Genomic DNA, 19,845 nt, shown 5'->3' on the forward strand with positions numbered 1-19,845 from the left:
GGGTCAACAGTTTAATGGTACATGACATTGCTTGTGGCTTGTTTTAATTGTGGGTTTTTGTTGCAGTTACTTTTCAAAGCAGCAGAATGGAAGAGTCTTCCTCTTATGGCTGCATCACTTGCAGAAGGTAGACAAGAACATGCTGCACTTATTGTTTATTTAATGGCTGCACATACATTTCTGGAAAGTGATACTTACAGTAATCACACAAACTGTGTGTAACTTTCCACTTTCCTCAAAAATGTACAAGTCATAAAAGTGTTTATGGAAAATTTTCAGGTGCCAAAGTGAACTGGGTAAATGAGGAAGATGAACGAAAAACAGCACTTCACCAGTCTGTCTTAGGGGTAGGTTTGACTCTTTCTGTTGACAGTGTTCTGCTATGCTAAGTACTTGCAATTCCTTCATGGAAGGGTCATCATGTAATGAAATTATTATTTTTCTTCCTCAAGGGATCATTACCAGCTTGTGAGTTCCTTTTACAAAATGGAGCTAAAATAAACCAGAAAGACAAGAGGGGAAGAGGTGCACTTCATCATGCAGCACTTCTTGGGCAGACAGGGTGAGTTGATCAAAAATAACATTCTATTAAAACCATTTTCTCTCTTACCATCACTGTTTTCTGCAGTCATTGTGAGTGTATTGAGAACCTTGTTTGTGTCTGTAAGGCAAAGCATTTTACTTCTTTTTCTTTCTTGCTTCAAGTTGTTATTATCAGTATATGAATATTGGTAAGGTTAAGACTTACAACCACATGTTTCAGTAAAAGTTCCATAACTGTGTGTACTTAAACCTAGTTCCTGTAGGCTTCTCTCACCTAGAGGATTGGAAAACACAATCCTTTGTGGCCTGTGACTATTTTGTTAGAACAATTTTTGTTCTGACCTTCACTATTTCCTGCAGTCTTTGTGAGTCTATTAAGAACCTTGCTTGTTTCTGTAAGGCAAAGCATTTTATTTCTTTTTCTTTTTTGCTTCAAGTTGTTATTATCAATGTATGAATATTAGTAAGTTTAAGACTTACAACCACATGTTCCAGTAAAAGTTCCATAACTATGTGTACTTAAACCTAGTTCCTGTAGCTCTTAACAACCAGTTCTTTCCTTAGCATAGTGTCTATCTCCAGAACACAACACAGTGGTGTGGCCAGGGCTTAAAACAGTTCACCCAGCTGTGGCATCATCTGTCATCACTTATATTAATACTGCTCCTTTATTTTCAGTCCTATCCTCTTGTTCCTGAAGCGAGGAGGTAACCAGCATGATGTTGACGAGAATGGAGAGGTGAGTGTGAACATAATGTAGCAATGCATGAAAAAAGCCCTTGGAGACAACCTCCCATGAACTGCCAGTCTTTCCTTCCAAATTAATCTGTGTTCCCCTGGAAAACAGAGGAAGCAGTAGATGTTGCATGAAAGGTCCCAAGTGGCAGTAAAAACAGTGCTCATGAAAGTTTCTTGATCAATTTCTTTTGTTAATTTCAGGACCCTCTTACAATTGCACTAAAACAAACAAATGCAGATATTGTTACTCTGTAAGTATCCAAATGCAATATAACAGTAGATATTGTCTGATTATGATGCTGTTCCTAGGAACTGGTTTTTTTATTTATCCTTCAAGAGGTGAATGAAAGAATCCCAAAAAATTGGAATTGGAATTCACACAGCAGTCTTTAGTCATTGTCTTCTTTTGTGAAATAATCATTGTTAGGAATTGTAAATTTTATATCTACACCTTGTTTTTGGATGTCAGGTTATTTTGGTATCTATTACGGTAAACATATAGCTGCTTTTGGTCCATTTCTAACTTGTCAACATTTACTAGACGGTGAAAAATGAAATTGTTTATAGGTTGAGACTGGCAAGACTGAATGAAGAAATGAGAGAAGATAATGAGATTGCCCAGGGTAAGATCTTTTTAAGAGTGCTCCATCTATTTTTTTCTGATTTGTTTTGTTTGTTGTTTGTTGTTGTTGTTGTTGTTGTTGTTGTTTTAATTATCAGTGAATTTAAGGAGTGGTAAGCAATATAATCTAACCACTGTATTGTTCATCATGTTTGTCTACAATGAAAGTCCACTATCCCTGGATATTTCTGGGCAAGCAGTATGATGAAAAATATTATGATATCATAAATCAAATGCACTCTACTTATCCATGATTATAATTAGTTGCAGAGGGAAATTACTCATCAATCACTCCAAAGGGTGTAAAGGTGAACCCTTTACACCCCAACATCATTATGCATATTCTCCATACTGTTCTCTATACATTCCCAAGGGTCTAACAAGGAGAATTTGTAAAACCATGAAGAACTTCGTTAGTTGCTGATCATTTCCTTCATTCTCGTGACTTGAACAATTGATATAAGGGATAGATTGTAAAGAGAAATCAGAACCTTGTCACTCTTATGGATTAAAAGACTAACTGCTGTCATTTTTTTTGTTTCAGGTGATGTTACGTTCAATGATGTGTTCAGAGATTTTTCTAATATGGCATCCAGAGATCCTGACAGGCTTAAACGCAATTTTGATTCAAGTGGACCAAGTAGACAGACACAACTGTGATAACAAAATCAATTTGTTCCACCTTAAATTGAAAACAAATATTTGAGGTCACTTCACATCAAAATGTTTCATTCCTCAAAAATAAGCAAACAAATTCTCATTTCATCGAAGAAACCAATTTGAATATTCACTCTAGATTTAATCTTACCACAAACACAAAAGGAGTAAAACGTTATTTCCAATTTATGTTTAGTTTTTAGTAATTTGCACCAATCAGGAATTAATGTTCACACTGACAATATTACTGTCATGTAATGTAAGAAAACTGAACTGTACAATTAACATATTTTTTATTCATTAGGAATTTAAAATTATCCCCATGATAATAACAGCATCGTTTAGAACAGAGAATAGAAAACATATCAGTAAATCATTGTTAAAAAAAAATAATGAAATTTGTAAATAAAATTTCCCCTATGACAACTGAATGGAAGGAAGGACATCAATGTTTAATGAAGAGTTGACTGTATGAATACTATGGTCAAAAAGTCAAAGTTGAACATGATTATATTAATATTACAATGCTCAGTTATGAAAAATTGTACAGACTAGCTAGTATTGAATCATTATTTAGTTGATTTTGACCAGACTAAGTGGTATCCTCCATTAGATTGATATTGATTTAAAAAAATAAAAACAGAGTGGTCTCTGCCTTTTTGTTTGAAGTCCCATCAGCTAATTTTTGTCATTTTGAATGGTGAAATGTTGAGGTTTGATATATCCTGTCATTTATGTTTACCTTTTTACACCCTAACGTCAGTATACATATTCTCCAAACTTTTTGCCATACATTTCTTGAGGGGCTGGTAAGGAGAATTTGTTTAACAAACAAGAGCTGATTTATTTGGTGATAATTCCCTGTATTCTTGTGACCTCAATGTTTGATTCAGGTGTGAGGAGAAATTAGATCCTAGTCACTTTCAGGTGGGGTATTGGGATTTTCGGTTTTGCGGTTTTGGCTATTTTTAAGATTGGCTTTTCGATCTTTGTGCCAGAAAACTTCGGTTTTTCCTATTTGGGTCCCGTTTCTCTGCGATCTGAGCGGCAATTATGCGTCTCCACTGATCTCGAATAGCCCCAAAAAGCTCTGTATGCTCCACTTGTCACCACTGCATCAGATCGATCAGGGTTTTGATCACTAGGATGTTAAAATTTTTAAGACTGTTTTGCATGCGGTTTTCGGTTTTGATCCAATATTATGGCGGTTGTGTGGTTTTGGATGATTGCGGCTGCTAATAGACCCCGATACCCCCCTTCCTCAGCGGTTTAACAGGTTTAAGGGTGTGCATGTCAACTTTTAGCAATGCCTCCCAAATATTTTAATTACGACCACTGTCAACTTGTCTCTTAGTCTGATTAGCAAATCAAAAGGTCCGCTTCAGGTTTCATTTATTCTCTTCTTTCGAAGAAGCAAAGATAAAAACTTCTGAAGTTGTAGTTGACGCAAATAAAGCATTTTAGAAACTTCAGAGAAAAAACGGTGCCAAGTAGAAAAAAAGCACCTCCAAAACTGTTTTGTTTTGTTTTCCATTTCAAACTGTGGTAATGTGGTTTGTTTATGACACCAAATGCTTAGCTCTATTAATTATGAATGCAGACAAAACTTGGGATCTAATACTTTTATTTCAATTATTTTAATGTGAAAACAAATCTCCCTGAAAACATACTCCACCTTTCACATTCTTGCCAGAAACAAACCTAAATAAACCTATGAAGATTGCCAACTGTCCATATCATTTTATAATATAGCATCTTTCGGGCTCTAGCGCAGCTCCCCAAGCCCCAACCATTTTGGTCGCCATTGCGAGAGAACATTTGGCGACTGGAATTTCGACAAAAGTCGCCAATTGGCAACAAACAGGAGAACATGTTGAAAATTTGTCCAACGAAAAACAAAACGTAATCTTTCGATTTCTTTACCTTGATTCAAATCAGTCAAATGTAAACTTAGCAGCATCATAACGTTGAAACGGTTAGATTTAAGTCGTTAAAATTTTCCCAACAGCGGCGCGTTATCGCGAAAAAGAAAATCTTGAAGTTGCGAGGATACCGATCGAGGAATTTCCGATACAGTCCCTAAAAATTGTATAATAACATTAGCATAATAATAGCGATTGCCAAGTCACGCACACTATTTCCATCCTTTAGTCAACAAGTATGAAATTGGTTCAACCTCAGCGAGGAGACCGAAGAGGAAGTGTTGGTTTTTGAGCGCTTCCAAGACAGTCAGTAGGTGTTTCGGAAAACTGTTTTCAGCCACCTTAAACTAAAAGAAAATTTAAGGAAAATGCTGTTTTTATTAAAAGAATTACTCGATGCGCGTTAATATTCCGATTTGTAAGACCGAAGTGTATAGCGATACTGTTAACTTCAATAAATGAGATCTACGATATTTTGGCTTGTGGGTGGTACACATTATTGGTGTTTGAATTCGCCTTTTTCGCAACTGTAGAAAAAAGGTTAAATCATTGTCCAGCGGATGAAAATTCTCGCGAAATTTAATTCCCTATAGAACATTCAAATAACAGAAAAAATGATCTGAAATGTGAAAAAAACAACATATACAAGATGTGTATCGGCAAATACATAAAAATTTTATTAACTGGTCTTACTGGTAATTCAGTTTATTTTGTACCTTCTGTTGCGAAGTGTTGTCTTTAATTTGCAAAGGTTTTTGCATATGGAGTAGAGATTCTCGCTATCATCTTCATCTGAATCGACTAGATTGGTCAAACTCCTTCGAATATCATTCGTCCAGTCGTCAAAAGTTACGACATTTTGGAAATTAAAATGAATTTGAAACGCTTGAATCGCGAATTTTAATTCCCTTCTTTTGTATCTGCCGGCCTTGTTTTGAGATTGCAAAAATATAACCTCGCAAAATACCGTCTCACCAAAATCATAAAAGTTCTCGCCACATAAAGTACCACTGAATAAGGTGGAAGAACCGATCTTCTTAGATAAGTTGCAGTTGTGATTGCCAAAAAGAAGCCTGAAATCCTGAGAAGGTTCAAAATCGGAGGGGTTTCAAGCCCGTGCCTTCCGAGACTATAACTGAGCTGCGTAGCCGCATGAAGGAAGAGGGAACGGCCAAATTTAAGTAGGTCCTCAGGTTAGATGGTCCGACGGTGCTCAACTAGTATCTGGGAGGAGCGGGTCCGAATCCCGTCGAAGCCTGAATTTTTTCACAACCTACTATTCTGCAACTGTATCGTTTCTTCACTCTAAGCGCTTATTCTTATCCCTTAACTTTCGCAAAAAAAATGAAACCAAAAAAAACAAACAAACAAAGAAATGACGGGGTACTCTGCATCAATGTAAATCTCTAAAAAGCAGTACAATAGAGAACCTTTGACGCTGGAAATGATCCGTGGTTTCATTTTCATACGGGTATGTCTCCTATGTCTTCACTTTTGTATCACAGTTGGCAGTCTCACAAGTCAATCGAAAAAAACGATCTTGAAAACTGGTGAGAAAAATGAAAGTCGAACAACCAAGGCGTGTTTAGAGGCGCTCGTAATTAGTTAGAAAATTACTTTGGCTTAGGTAGAGGGGGAAGGTGAAGGAGATTGTGCAGCGACGAGTCACATCTCTTCTGGTTACACTACTAAGCGTGCAATTTGTATCAGAAAGCAAAAGCCTTCGCCATACTTGTGATTGTTATTTTAAAGCCTCTATCAAAACAATTTTGGATTAATGACACTTGTAGCACGTGTCCATTTCAGTTTCTAAAAAAAGTCTAGAAATGTGTGCAGTAACAAAAACGGCGAAAATTCGTCAAAATCGTTAAATCCGCCAAGCTGATTTCGCTCTGACGAATTTAACTACAATTCGTCAAAATCGTCAAATCCATGAACAACCACTCGGTTTGACAAAGTTTCGTCAAATCTGCCATTTCGGTCACCGCGTGCATTTCTGCACTTAAGTAGAGATATGTTTAGGGAGTTTCCTCTCTCCGTTTCCCATATCAGCTTCCTGAGTGATCGAGAAAAGATGACATGTGGAAACAAACCATTGAATAGTTGACAGCTGTAACTTTGCCAAGAATTAAAATTGTAGCTCTTCCCATAATGAAACTGTGAATTCTGTAGCAATGACTGACCGGAAGTCACCATACTTTCATTATTTCAACTTACGACATAATGCGATTTTCATCTGAATACAAACGCTAACAATGGATAATCTCAAGGAATTACTTAAACCAAAAACGTTTAACACAGTTAGCCATGCCGCAGTTGTTATTTGGATCCTGATCGGTGTAATCTTCCTTGGCATTTTTGCAGACGCAGAAAACAGCGAATCCAGGTATGATTTCCGCTGTGGTGGGGCGAAGAGTGAAAACATCGACCTTGTCCGTGGAAGATGTTTCGAGTTATACGAGAATCAGTATAACAAACACGATGTTCCTATCTATGCCTTCGTGATCATGAATTTCTTCCTCATCGGAACTGTCTGTGCTATTTACTCCCAAATAGCGAGCCTCACAATCAATCAACTGTCGCCAAGCGCTCGTAACGGTGATCTCGAGGGGCAGTTGCGCGACCAAGGAAACGCACTTTCTAGTAAAAAGCTGTTTATCGCTTACTGCTGTCAACTTTTCGCAAGGATTGTTTTAGGAGTTCTCTTCATGGTTCTACAAAAACAGTTTCTTTATCCTCGGGACTTCCCCCCCAACTTCCCTTGTTATCTAACCGCTGGAGGGAGTCAGCCAAGGAATTCTACTGGCGTCTGGCACGATTGTCATAATCAACGAGCAACTAAAAAAAACTCCTGGATGCGCGCTGTTCTTGTCGTGAACGGAATTTTTCTCTTTGGCATTCTGTTAGAAACCGTCTATATTTTGCTACGAGCCTGGAGAGAGGATAGTTTCATGAAAAATTCCAAGTTTCTAAAGGCTCACCTGAATCCCTTCCATGCCGACTCGCAAAATGCCACCACATCGACTCTGTTGAGACCTGAACCTCCGCAGCAAGAAGAAAGAACAGAGCAAGAAACGAACACCCCACAAGAACAACACCAGGAAGAGGAAAGTAAAGAAAATGAAACGAACATCCCACATCTGCCAAGCAAGCCTCAACAACTCCGAAAACCACCGCTTCAGGAATTCATCGAGAATACAAAGAAAATTATTAAAGAAGAGACAAATCAACCTCCCCAACTCCGGTCGCCTTTTTCAAGTACTCCCGGCGAAGGACGCCCAGCTAAACATTTGACTCTGGATCAGATTTACACAAACCTTGTCGTTGTTCCAGACATGGCTAATTATGACTTTACAGGAGACAGACGGCAGAAACTTGAAGTCTACACCAGATCGGGTGGGGAAAACACAACACCAAAAGGGCCGGAGGACATTCTTAACCACGAAAACAAAAACGTTTTGATTGTTGGTCGTCCCGGAATCGGAAAGACACTTTGCTGTACCAAACTCCTCAGAGACTGGGCATTTAACAAAGTATTCCATGAATCATCTGATGATAAAATCCATTTTGATGCTGCTTTCTTCATCAAATTCAGAGCATTCAACGCGGCAACCGACCTTAGCCTCCGGGAACTGCTCACATCGTCAGAACATTCCCCCTCAGATCACATAGATGATGAAGTCTGGAATTACATCCTTGAGAACCCCCAAAGAGTTCTCCTAATTTTCGACGGAATCGATGAATTTAAACATAATTCAAAGATCGGCGAGGAAAACTTCGAGCCTCAATTTAAAAATCGCGCAGACGATAAGATGCCCTTGTATGCTCTATACGAGAAACTCGCGACTGGGAAACTTCTTAACGGAGCTGCCGTTTTGACAACCACAAGACCTACAGCTTTGTCATGCATCGAGCGTGTTAATTTCGACAAAGTCTTCGAGATCCTCGGCTTCTCATCCGAACAAGTCGAAGAGTACGTAACCAAATTTGCTGAAAAGGACAAGCATGCGGGCAAAACAATATGGCGACACATCGGCGGCAACAGGAACATTCTCTCTCTATGCTACATTCCTGCGAGTTGCTTCATCATTTGCTCAAGTCTCTTTCAAATGGCGAAGTTCTACGGTTCTAAAAGTCTTAGTCTACCAACGAAATTAACAGATATTTACAAGAAAGCAGTGAAAATATTTTACTTAAGACACAACGAAGAATTCCGCGGCAAGAATTTCACTCGCGAAGATTTTGAATCAGATAATTTGCCCCCTAACGTAGAAAAGAAATTCGAGAAACTTGAAAAAATGGCATTTGAAGGAATTAAAAAAGGAAGGCTGGTCTTCGGGGGAAACGAAGTACGCGGATTGGAAGGCAGCGCTCTTTTTCACCGCTTACCCGACCGTGAAACTACTCCGCTAAAACGTGAACAACAATTCTGTTTCATTCATTTAACAATGCAAGAGTTTTTCGCTGCGAGGCACCTAGCAAACATGGATGAAACAGAACTGAGGAACTTTGTTTCTACGAACATCGCGGACGGCAAATGGCAGCTGGTTTTTCAGTTTCTAGCAGGACTAATGAACGAGAAAGAAAACCTACCGAGCGAAATCATCACAGACCTTCTTCCTGTGGAAACTGAAGAGAAAGAAGACGAGTGGTACAACGAAGAGTGGACAGAGGATATGGAGCCAAGGAAAGTAACTTGTTGGCCGACTGGAGACAAAAAACATTTAGCAGTGACATTATTTAAATGCATTAACGAAAGTAGTGCGATGGAGGAAATAGTTCAGAGAAAACTACAACAAATTAACTTTAATTTTGTAAATTTTAATGATTGTCAACTCACACCTGTTGATTGTGCTTCAGTAGTTACTGTAATTAAGAATGTTCAGCAAATTTCACATTTAGGTTTGGCCTACAATAACTTTGGTCCATTAGGTTGTTCTGAAATTTGTAAGTTGTTAAAATGTAGCAAATCTCAACTGAGCTGGTTAGACCTCACAGGAAATCAATTGACCAAAGAAGCAGCAAAGTATTTAGCTGAAGCCATCAACAACAACAACTGTCAGCTACGCATGTTAAACCTCGCAGCAAATAACATCTCAGAAATTGGAGCACAGCACTTGGCTGAAGCCATCAACAACAACAACTGTCAGCTACGCACGTTAATCCTCGCAGCAAATAACATCTCAGACATTGGAGCACAGCACTTGGCTGAAGCCATCAACAACAACAACTGTCAGCTACACACGTTATACCTCTGGGGAAATAACATCTCAGACATTGGAGCACAGCACTTGGCTGAAGCCATCAACAACAACAACTGTCAGCTACGCACGTTATACCTCTCACACAATAACATCTCAGACATTGGAGCACAGCACTTGGCTGAAGCCATCAACAACAACAACTGTCAGCTACGTGAGTTAGACCTCTCAGAAAATAACATCTCAGATATTGGAGCACAGCACTTGGCTGAAGCCATCAACAACAACAACTGTCAGCTACACACGTTATACCTCTGGGGAAATAACATCTCAGACATTGGAGCACAGCACTTGGCTGAAGCCATCAACAACAACAACTGTCAGCTACGCACGTTACACCTCACAAGAAATAACATCTCAGAAGCAGGTAAACAACGCGCAAAGAATTTACTTAGCAATAGTCAGTCTAACTGTCGCCTTATTATCTAACATCGCCAATTCACAAATAATTGCTTAATCTGGAAAAAGAGTTAAATAATCACTTACAATTCAAAAGGTGAGGCAACCAGCTCAGTGACAATTACAACACAACCACTAAAAACGTGAATGAACGAAAGAAAACAAAGTTTGTGAAGCGCTCAGAGCAGAGAGATTATTTGAACCGGATCGAAATGAAGAAAAATGAACCAATGAACATGTTTATTGAGAACAAAGGATGTCAAAGTGTCTTTTTTTGTAAACGAACCAATTACATTGAAGTTAAAACACAAAACTTACTGCATAGAAAACAAACAAACCTCGGACCTCTCAGGAAACTTTATCATTTTATGATTGGTTTATTTCGATCCTAAATTTACTGTATGCTTTTGTATGATTTGATCATTTATGTCTGTCACAAGAAATAGTTTCTTTTAGTTTATTGAAGTTTTTTTGGAGATTATAGGCGGACCAGATGAGTAAATACGATTCAGATCGCTTGCAAGGATAAAAGTTTTCTTTTTTTTTGGGTTTGTTTTTCTTTTTTTGTTTGTTTTTCTTTTCGATCAAAAGAATCCGGTTCAAGTAGTTTCATACTGTACACAAATTGTAAATATGTAAACCCATTACTTTTCAAAGACAAAAGACTTTATTGTAGGTTAGTGGTGTGAGACATTACATTATTACGTTACACAATTTTTTAAGGCGTATGCAGTAGCTTTAAAGATTGGAGTGTTTTTGCACATATTTTTTGCCTGTTACTATTACCATGATAAAATGAAAAACTTTGACAGTTGAGATTTCACTGACTAGTTTTTGGTAGATAAGAGCAGAACTCCTAAGTTTATCAGATGATTGTTGAATAAATCATGTAAACAGATTTATTCTTTGTGTTGCTATCAATTCAACCCCTATGGTTAGACATATCAGACAGAGTAAAGAGCTTTACAAAAAGTTTTGAAACAAAACAAAAATTGGACAAAGGAGGACAATGGGGTGGGGCAGGGGAAGGGGGGGGGGTTGGTAAAGCCTTCTCAATATCAAACAAAAGTAGCAATAATTTATCTGAGAAACATGATCAGCTCAAATAGAGGCTTTTTTCAGTAGTACCTTTTCTTTAGCAGAGATAGCATCCTTCTTAAAATCAAATGTTGCCCTGCCTTAGGTTGAAATACAAAATTATTCCAACCCTATTTTAAACCTAGACCAAAATTCCACACCCTGTCTTAAACCAGCAATAAAACGTCTTTAAAAAAATTAAATGAAAATAGCTTATCACCTCAAATAAATGCCCAACCAGATATTGAAAATTCTGGTCCAAATTTTCATCATGTTTAATTTTTTCATAATGTGCATGTTTAGTTTTGAGAATTTGGTATTGGATCAACTAATAATCCCCTCCCCTGGCTGATATTTTCTTCAATCCCATCACTTGTCTGCTTGATATTATATTGATATTGTAAGGAGAAATTCTGTCTTGGTCACTCATGGGAGTGAAAGGCTTAAAGGGTTAACACACAATGAAAAATTGCTTGACCCTATTTTTAATCAAGCTTCTTTCACAAGTTAACAAATATTCAATACCCTATTTACATGAACATGTGAATCTGTCACCTACTAACAATTTTAATCTTAAGTATTCATAACATCTATAACCCTAATGCTTTCTTTTCTCTGAAGCTTATAACCCATTAACTCCCAAGGACTGATTGCTACTTCTCCCCTTCAGCTGCTATACATTTCATTGTAAATTAATTACAAGAATTTGAGGTTAGATCAAGATAAAAACTTGAAGGTATTCTCATTACCTTATGGATACAAAAAGGAGAAGCTACATGTTAATCACTTCCAGGAAGCAAAGGGTTAAGATGTGCACATCTGCAATTATTGTTAGGAGTTCTGTGTCTCAATAGAAACAAATTGGGCTTTAACTTGGGGTAGAAGAGCACAGAACATGTCATCACAATGGAATGTGCTGCACATCAAATTCATCACCTTAGAGAAAAATGTGTAAAAATATGTAACATGTCAATTAGCTTACTCACAAGCATTTTAACTTGGTACATCTAGAGATATACAAATTAGTCTTTAACTTACATTTATCTCAGTAGTCTAGAAATGTGGAATTCTGGAAATATACCAATAATTCCTTAGCTTAGTTGGATGTATCTTAAGTTGGTAGTCTGGAAATGTGAAAATCTGGAAATAGTACAAGGATATGGTTTTAACTTTGGTTCTAAAAACATTCAATTTTCTTTGTAGCCCACTGTGCTTTAACCAATCAGAGTGTCACAGTATTGTCCCTCATGCCAATCACATCATGAAATTAGGGTACTGTCATATGTTGCAATGGAATCAAACTAATATTGATAAACACCAAGAATAGCATTAACAAAGAATTATGAGCTCATCTACCCAGTGTCATAGTTAATTTCTTCTAAGAACTTCATTGCTATTAGGAGGTTAGAAAGGTGATCAGGGAATTTTTTTCTACCATTTAGAAGTTAAAACATGTTTCGTGTAACACTCCTTCACTTACGCATAGCATGCCTATGTTTAAGTATGTCCTTGTCAGTAACTAATATCAACAGTGAAAGAGTATTTTTGGACAAAAATAAGGGGTGTTTCAGCTCAGGGACAGTACTTGAAGTTTTACCAAGTGAATAATTTTGCCTTTCACTATCCCTACAATTTAATGGGAGGCCCATCCAACAAATTAAGACCTAAAACACAACTATCATACCTCATGGCTAACAAAGATAAATGCTATAAAGTGGCAACTATGGTATTCTGTATTTCCTTTCTTCACATTTTCAATTTTTTTTTTCTCATTTTTTATTCTTCTTTGGTATTTTTCTTTAAGGAAACAAAAAATCTTAAACCACTACCTATGGTTAAAATCAAGCAGAGGGTAAAATAGTATGCTAAATATTTAACTATCATAACAACACTCCTTAGTATGACACACTGTGCCGCAATTGGAATCATCATTTGCATGAATGTACTTCTGACACTATGGGGCACTATGGTAAGACTAAACTCTTAAAGATTCCCTGCCTTTCTGTAGACATACCACCAAGCATATCTATTTCCCAGAGAAAACTGGAAAACTGAAATACTCCTAAACTCCACCAACTTGGGGAGGAAGTTGGTTAGGAAGAGGAACAGGGGGCTGGTTTCACTTTGGTATTCACAGGTGACTCATAATTCTCAAAAACTGTCTCACAATGTCATTGGGAAATCATGAAAAGAATAATTTACAGGCCTGTTAACAGCTTCATCATCTGAAAATTAGCCTAATGCTCTTTGAAAAGTATAAAGCTACTAACTACAGGGGAAGCAGAACTGGGAGCAGCAGAAGCTGAGGGAAACGTGGGGGGGGGGGGGTGGGTGGGTCAACAATTACACATTCAAACAAAACTATCATTCAAATGGAGCAAAATTATCACGTTCAACACGAACATACTGATCTACTGCGAAAAATAGAGTTAACTTTGATAATTCTTGCGGATATGCATTCAAAAATCAAGGTTGCTATGTTGAATTTGTACCAGATGAAAACATTTCACTCACTAAAAGCTGCAGACTCTTCCTCCGGCAGCTCCTCGTCGTCAACACCTTCTCCTTCCCTAAAATATGAACATGACGATGTTTGCGTTCCGCTTGTTCCTTGGAGTTAACTACTACAAAATAAAAGCCAGTCTATGACTTCACGTGCATCTGTTGTATAGTTAAGGGGAGCAAAACGCACAACTGTGAGAACGTTTGATGAGGCAGCTTTCACGTTCAAATCGATAACAATGTCAACATGCAGAGGTGACACCCTGAAAAACATGATTCCGAAGAGCGATGGCCAGTGTCAGGGCTGAGCCAAGACGAGTCACAAGAGATATGATTTAACGAGTGTCCCACGATCATTCGCCATTTTGAAACCGTGAGGGGCTTTGGGACGAAAATAACCACCAGCTGCTGGTACACTTCATGATACATACACCACCTATTACAGTGGCCCATCATTATGGCGGAAAGAATGCGTTTTAATTTTATCACATTTTGCAAAAAGGAGCAAGTATATTTCTCGGCGCTGACATTCATTCTTCCGTAGCTATTTTCTTTTGTTACAACGAGCATATCAGACTTTCCAGGAGAATCGTGATCGTGTGGTATTTTTGTATTTAATTTTTTTAATTCACACCGATCTGTTTTCGATATTCCTTATTTTTTTTTAGGAAGCCCAAAGTCACGAGGAGGATCCCCCAGCTACTGCTGGTCGTGCAAGAAAAAGAGAGTCCTTTTTTTGTAAGTTTTATATTTCACGTGTGGGAGCATGATTTCATTGTTCAGGTTGCAAGCTGTTGTATATGAGATTTTCATTTTCTATTTTCTTTCAGGTGGCGTTTGAGACAGACTCAAACAAGCGTAACCAGATGGATAGACGGTACATGAAGTCTATGCAAACAAAAGTATTTCAGTGTTTCCTTTTTTTAATTTTATATATATATATATTTTTATATTTATTTATTTATTTGAATTTCCCAATGTAATTTAACAAGACTTTAAATAAAAACTGTTTTTTAAGCTCATGATATTGGGGTTGAAATTGTTTGTATCTACATCCCTAACAATGCAGTACCTCAGGATTTTTTTTTATTCTAAACTAGCCCTACCTTCCTTCCTTCCTTTCTGTTTGTCTCTCTGTCTGCTTGGCTTTCTTCCTCTATTTTTGCTTTATTTCTCTCTTTTTGCTTTTAGATGCAAGAATGGTATGCTAGGACTAAGCTGTCAGCACTCTGCTTTGCATTTTGGAAAGGCCAGTTCTGGATTGCAACAGGTTTAATGCTTTGATAGTTTAAGGCACTGATTGATGTTATTTATGGCCCACAGTATATTTTAAGGTATGGAAGATATGGAACATTTTTCTGATTTCTCATTCACTTTTCTATACAAGTAAGACTTATTTTAACTGGTTTAATTCATTAAATTCTGAGTGCATTTTAACATCATTTTGTTTTGCATCTGTTATAAGTACCCACCTTTCTGCTTCCAGATTTTAATTTACAGTACAATACAGTTTGAATGTTTATTTCCTATAGTGCAACAAGTTCAAGCTCAAGAAATGGCAGCTGATGATGACGTACCACCAGAAGACCCTGTGCAATTTATAGTGGTAGATCCGAGGAGAATGGTTGTTAGGGAAGTCAAAAAAGATGGTAAAGAAATTTAAGAAAGCAAACTGGATAAGTGGTTCGTTTTTCACAAATGCAAACAGTTTTGGGGCTAATATACTTAAAAGGCTATACAATTTGTCTATTCTAATCATACAACCCACGATTTTGTTCTTTTAAAGTGCTAAATTGAATAGCAATGCAGCTGTTAACTGTAAAAATTTAAGCACCCACTGTCAATTTTCCTGTAGATTTGCAGAATTTATATGGTGTATTTTCATGTAGGGAGATCTGAGCCTGGATGGGGAAGGAAACATGCAGACCAGTTTGGTGGCCTGAAGAAGTTGAGCTCACAAAGCAGCCAGCGACCACATCTGGACGATTTAATTTCAATAATGCATTTATACAGAAATTGGAATCAACAACAGCACCCTCAAGAGGTTGACATCACAGTAAATGGTTCTGCTCACAGTCCTGTGATTCCCATTCCTGTATCATCGACACCAGCTTCTGCTTTTATTTCTGATCTTCCCTCATCTGCCCCTGAAGTTTTTGCAAGCCCCATTTGCCCTCCTGCTCCTTCATCAACAAATGCTGTCACCACTTCCATTTCTGATCTTCCCTTTGCAACTCCTGAAGGTTCAACCTTCTCTTGTATTTGAGGACATTGTTGAGAGGAAATTTGGGAGTGAATCAGTTTACTGTGGTAATACGTGGCAATCTGTACTGCAAACCTGCAGTGAACTGAATCAGATCCAAACATCAAAGATGCTGCATATTCTAGGAAAACTGAATGAAGACGTAAGCTTCCTGTTATTAATTGAACTCCATCTTTTTGTTTATTACTTTTTTGTGCATGTATGTGTCGCAAACAAATAAACAAACATACTATTTCATTTATTTATTTCACAATTTAATCGAGTCTAGGATGCAAGTATTTTGTTTTGAATTTACCATTCCTGAACATTCTCTATGTCATTTCATCAGCTGCCAGCTTAAGTTTTAATACCAGTTGTTTAGCTAGAACAATCATCATCATCATTATTATTGTTATTATTATCATTTTTTCATTGATAAATTTTATTGTACTGGTTGTTATTAACTTCATATTCTATTGCTTTTAGAGATTTTCCAGCTATGTAGACCAGTCCATTTATTAACTTGGTCTGGAGCCCATCTACTCAAGTGGGGATGGAAACTGCTTTTATAATTCACTATCCATACTCATGTCTGGGCATGAAAGTGACAGTGAATTTTTTAGACTGGGTGCAGCAATGTATGGTCTCGCTCACTATAACCACATTGTTGATGCAGTAAGAACAATCAGTTATTTTTTGTTATGTTTGCTAAGCTTATTAGTGTACAATTTTAACATCCTTGTTCTATGTTTTTAAGTGAACTTTAACAGAGGTCAACCTCTGGATCTCTTTTTCAAAGCAGAGACTGAGGCATAATAAATCAATCTTAAATTAATCTTAAAAAATTAATTTATTAGTTCTTTCTTTAGTTGCTTGTTTATGTGGTTGCTTGTTATACAGAAATATTTTAATCCAGCTGTTAGAGAAATTTGCTACTTTGATATTCTCAGATTACTTAGCAAGCAATATATAAGGTTGTGATTTTTTTCTTTATCCTGTAAACACTAAGTGCCATTCATGTCAATTCATTTATTTTCATCAACTTCATTTGTTTCATTGACTTCTTGCAAAATCCAAAATCCTTTGATCCCTTTTGATAATTACACAATGATTTTTTGTGCACATGGTTTTCAATCATATTTGACAACTATCCAATAAACTAATATTTGTAGTAGCTGGATAGATAGCTTTATTAAAAATCCCATGGCAGCCTAATAAGGCTGAATTGCATGATTATTTACAATACAATACTGGCTAAAATTGTAGGAATAGTAGTCATCTCAGTGTCGTGTTAACCGTTCCTGTAGTTACTTATAACCCTCCCTTTAGAAGTAACTAAACTGCATTTCGAAAAACTATATTCCATTTGCAATATAACTTTAAAAGGAGTTACTTTGTGCTTCTGTCATATTTCTTTTTACAGAATGCATGGTATTTTACTGTTAGAGGCGATACTTTGCAGCAGGCAGCCAGTGTGAGCCTTTCACCAAATGAGGTTCAGGAATTTAAAGACAAATCCATTCAGGAAATTGTTGCAAAAAGTGTCCAAAGCCAAGTCTTTAATGCCCTAAAGAATTTTACTGATATTGGTAACTAACTTGAGACTTGTTCGTTTTAAGGACTGGCTCACATTCTTTTGAATCAATTCCACATCTTCATCATCTTATTACAACCAGTTATCAGCTCGTTTCTCCAGGCAATTTGGCATTACAATACTGACATCCGCAGTTTTTTTTTTAGAACTCTTGCAGGTAACCTCTGCTGCCGGCTTTTTGAAGAAACCAATACAACAGCACTGTGAACTGTCTGGGGCTGTATGGTACCACACAAAACAAAGTCCTCCTTGTTGCTTCCAGCCAGACCGGGAAGAGGCGCCTTTTTACATCATCTGGCTGCCACTTACAGGACAAGGAAACACCTTCAACCATATATGCCCCCTTCTGCCATGGAAGTGTGTTGCATTAGATGCTTTCTTGTGCGTGTTTTGGCGAGGATATAACACCCATCATTCAAGTCGCAATGAGATGGTGCAGTGCCTTACCTGCTTTGAGTGGTACCACTGCGTTTGTTTGGGCATTTCTCTCGAAGAGGCCAACGAATTCCACGATAGTGGATTGTGGCTGCACGTTGCCCCACCCATATCGGAGCCACGACATGTGAGTGTACAGTGGAATCTCTACTTTTCAAACCTCTTGATAACTCGAACCCTTGAAATGCTGTTTTCCTTCTCTCAGTAGAACACTGTAACTTTACCACGATTCCTAAAGCTACCTTATTATTTGAACAAAGTTTTGTTTATGTTGAATGTGGGAAAAAATCTTGATTCCACAGTACTTTCTCTGCTGCTTTTTTGTTTTGGCTCGTTTATAATGTTTTTAAACGTAGCGTACTGTTCATTTTATCTATTATATTTTGTAGATCGGTGTACTCAAACCAAGGTAGCATTCTGCGGTTTCTAACGAAGGCGTATTTGAAGGTTTGTACGTTAAAGATACACTTATTATAAGGATTTTATCAAATCTAACTTACGGGTTAAAGTTTACATTGCTTCCTTTCCTTTTCAGACATCAACAACAGAACTCCTAATTAACAAAAGTATACATTAAGGCTAGCATTGAACACCGAACATCGTCTTTTGTTGCACCGAGACTTGGTGAGGTTGGTAACAACTGGACCCCTCGGAGGACACGCGGTAATTTCATTTGTAGATTTAAAAATATCTAAACAAAAAGAATTTCGATACTTAGAATCGCTTGTAGGACATCGACGATTACTGATTGTGTACAGGAACAGGTTGCTTTGCGACGTAATTTCGTTTTTTCAGTGTTCTTTAAAAGATGATTGTTTAAATGCCATTATTCCGCATAACGCAAAAATAACATGCTCGCACGGCCTTAGTTTAGTTTAGTTTATTTTAGTTTCGCGATTTTCGGCTCTCATGGTACACAACATGCAGGAAGTTTAAAACTAACAAAAAAGTAAAGCGACCTTTTCGTTTTTTTAATAATGTTAATGTTTTTTCAAACAAACAGGCCGAGCGTATGACAGCAGTTGCAATGCCTATCATTGCTTCACTTACGAAAGACCTTTCCCTACTGACCCGGCTCTTTATGGATGTGATCTTTATTTATGTGTGCTACTAGAAGTATTGTATTTGAAATTGTTTCTAGAACGGCACGGCTTATGGTTTAGTATCTGAAGACTTATCATATTTCAATCTTTCAATTATATACCGCGACTTTTCCAGCTTAAAAAAGGGAGTTTTTGGTGACAAGCCTTATCCGTGACGGTCACCTCCAAACTTGCCCAGTGTTTTACATGTAACTTTTTGGGTTAACAGGTTTTCGGTATGCTATATTTCCAGAGGGTGTACACTGCAACCCGTTTCTTATTTAGGAAGTTATTTTAAACCACAACTGTCTAAAAAGTTCTTGCTTTTTCTTCTTATCTTTCAGAGCGTAATCAAGTTCATCATGGAAAAAGAGGATCTCAATTATTTTAGAGCTTCAATTTTCTTTCAAAATAGTCTTGTTTCGGCAGCAACTTCGTAGATAGTTTTAGGCTCACTTTGCCAAACATAATTGTCGGTTTTATTACATCATCATGACACACCACATATCAAATTGTGGTCAGCAATACATTGGCGAAAGTTTTGATCCAGGTGCTTCAGGAAATTGAATCCAGTCCGCTCTTAACTTCGCGTATTTTATCGTGTATTTTCTTATGTTTGATACAAATAGTGCGGTGGTTTAGTTATATATTGAAAACCCTTAATACCAGGAATAAATTTCAAGAAAATAATACAGTTGTTGGTGGTTATACGTCTTAAGTTATTTAAAATGAAATAATTATTAGGTGCTATGCCAGGTCGCTTCTCTAAAC

The 19,845-nt window shown here is 37.3% G+C and overlaps 3 protein-coding genes across 28 annotated transcripts in view; all 3 read left to right on the forward strand.

Moving 5' to 3' along the window:
* LOC131786186 (arf-GAP with coiled-coil, ANK repeat and PH domain-containing protein 2) overlaps positions 1 to 19,845 on the forward strand; it is a 77,295-nt gene that overhangs the window by 13,158 nt on the left and 44,292 nt on the right. For 6 of the 9 annotated variants that reach the window (XM_059103194.2, XM_066172357.1, XM_066172356.1 and 3 more), the window contains 7 exons: positions 67 to 127; positions 280 to 347; positions 453 to 562; positions 1,222 to 1,282; positions 1,483 to 1,532; positions 1,849 to 1,904; positions 2,448 to 3,228. In XM_059103194.2, coding sequence (XP_058959177.1) covers positions 67 to 127; positions 280 to 347; positions 453 to 562; positions 1,222 to 1,282; positions 1,483 to 1,532; positions 1,849 to 1,904; positions 2,448 to 2,563 — 522 coding nt within the window. In that variant the 3' untranslated portion in view covers positions 2,564 to 3,228. Of the gene's footprint in view, positions 1 to 66; positions 128 to 279; positions 348 to 452; positions 563 to 1,221; positions 1,283 to 1,482; positions 1,533 to 1,848; positions 1,905 to 2,447; positions 3,229 to 19,845 lie in introns of those variants that run through there. The other 3 variants (XM_066172353.1, XM_066172354.1, XM_066172361.1) reach the window with 3 other exon arrangements.
* Positions 6,738 to 10,973, forward strand: LOC131778684 (NACHT, LRR and PYD domains-containing protein 3-like). The gene has a single exon (XM_066172349.1). The coding sequence runs from the start codon at positions 6,738 to 6,740 to the stop codon at positions 10,170 to 10,172; it is 3,435 nt and encodes a 1,144-aa protein (XP_066028446.1). The 3' UTR covers positions 10,173 to 10,973.
* Positions 14,176 to 19,845, forward strand: part of LOC131789193 (uncharacterized) — a 67,310-nt gene continuing 61,640 nt past the window's right edge. For 4 of the 18 annotated variants that reach the window (XM_066172378.1, XM_066172382.1, XM_066172381.1 and 1 more), the window contains exons 1-5: positions 14,176 to 14,459; positions 14,552 to 14,623; positions 14,913 to 14,991; positions 15,254 to 15,370; positions 15,611 to 16,126. In XM_066172378.1, the coding sequence (XP_066028475.1) occupies positions 14,588 to 14,623; positions 14,913 to 14,991; positions 15,254 to 15,370; positions 15,611 to 15,987 (609 nt within the window). In that variant the 5' untranslated portion in view covers positions 14,176 to 14,459; positions 14,552 to 14,587 and the 3' untranslated portion in view covers positions 15,988 to 16,126. The other 14 variants (XM_066172370.1, XM_066172373.1, XM_066172368.1 and 11 more) reach the window with 14 other exon arrangements.

This window comes from Pocillopora verrucosa, chromosome 9, assembly GCF_036669915.1.
Source record: "Pocillopora verrucosa isolate sample1 chromosome 9, ASM3666991v2, whole genome shotgun sequence".
Classification (NCBI taxonomy): domain Eukaryota; kingdom Metazoa; phylum Cnidaria; class Anthozoa; order Scleractinia; family Pocilloporidae; genus Pocillopora; species Pocillopora verrucosa.

Bases quoted from the DNA above. Each gene is read 5' to 3' on its own strand.
- LOC131778684 (XM_066172349.1), top strand. From the start codon at position 6,738: ATGGATAATCTCAAGGAATTACTTAAACCAAAAACGTTTAACACAGTT.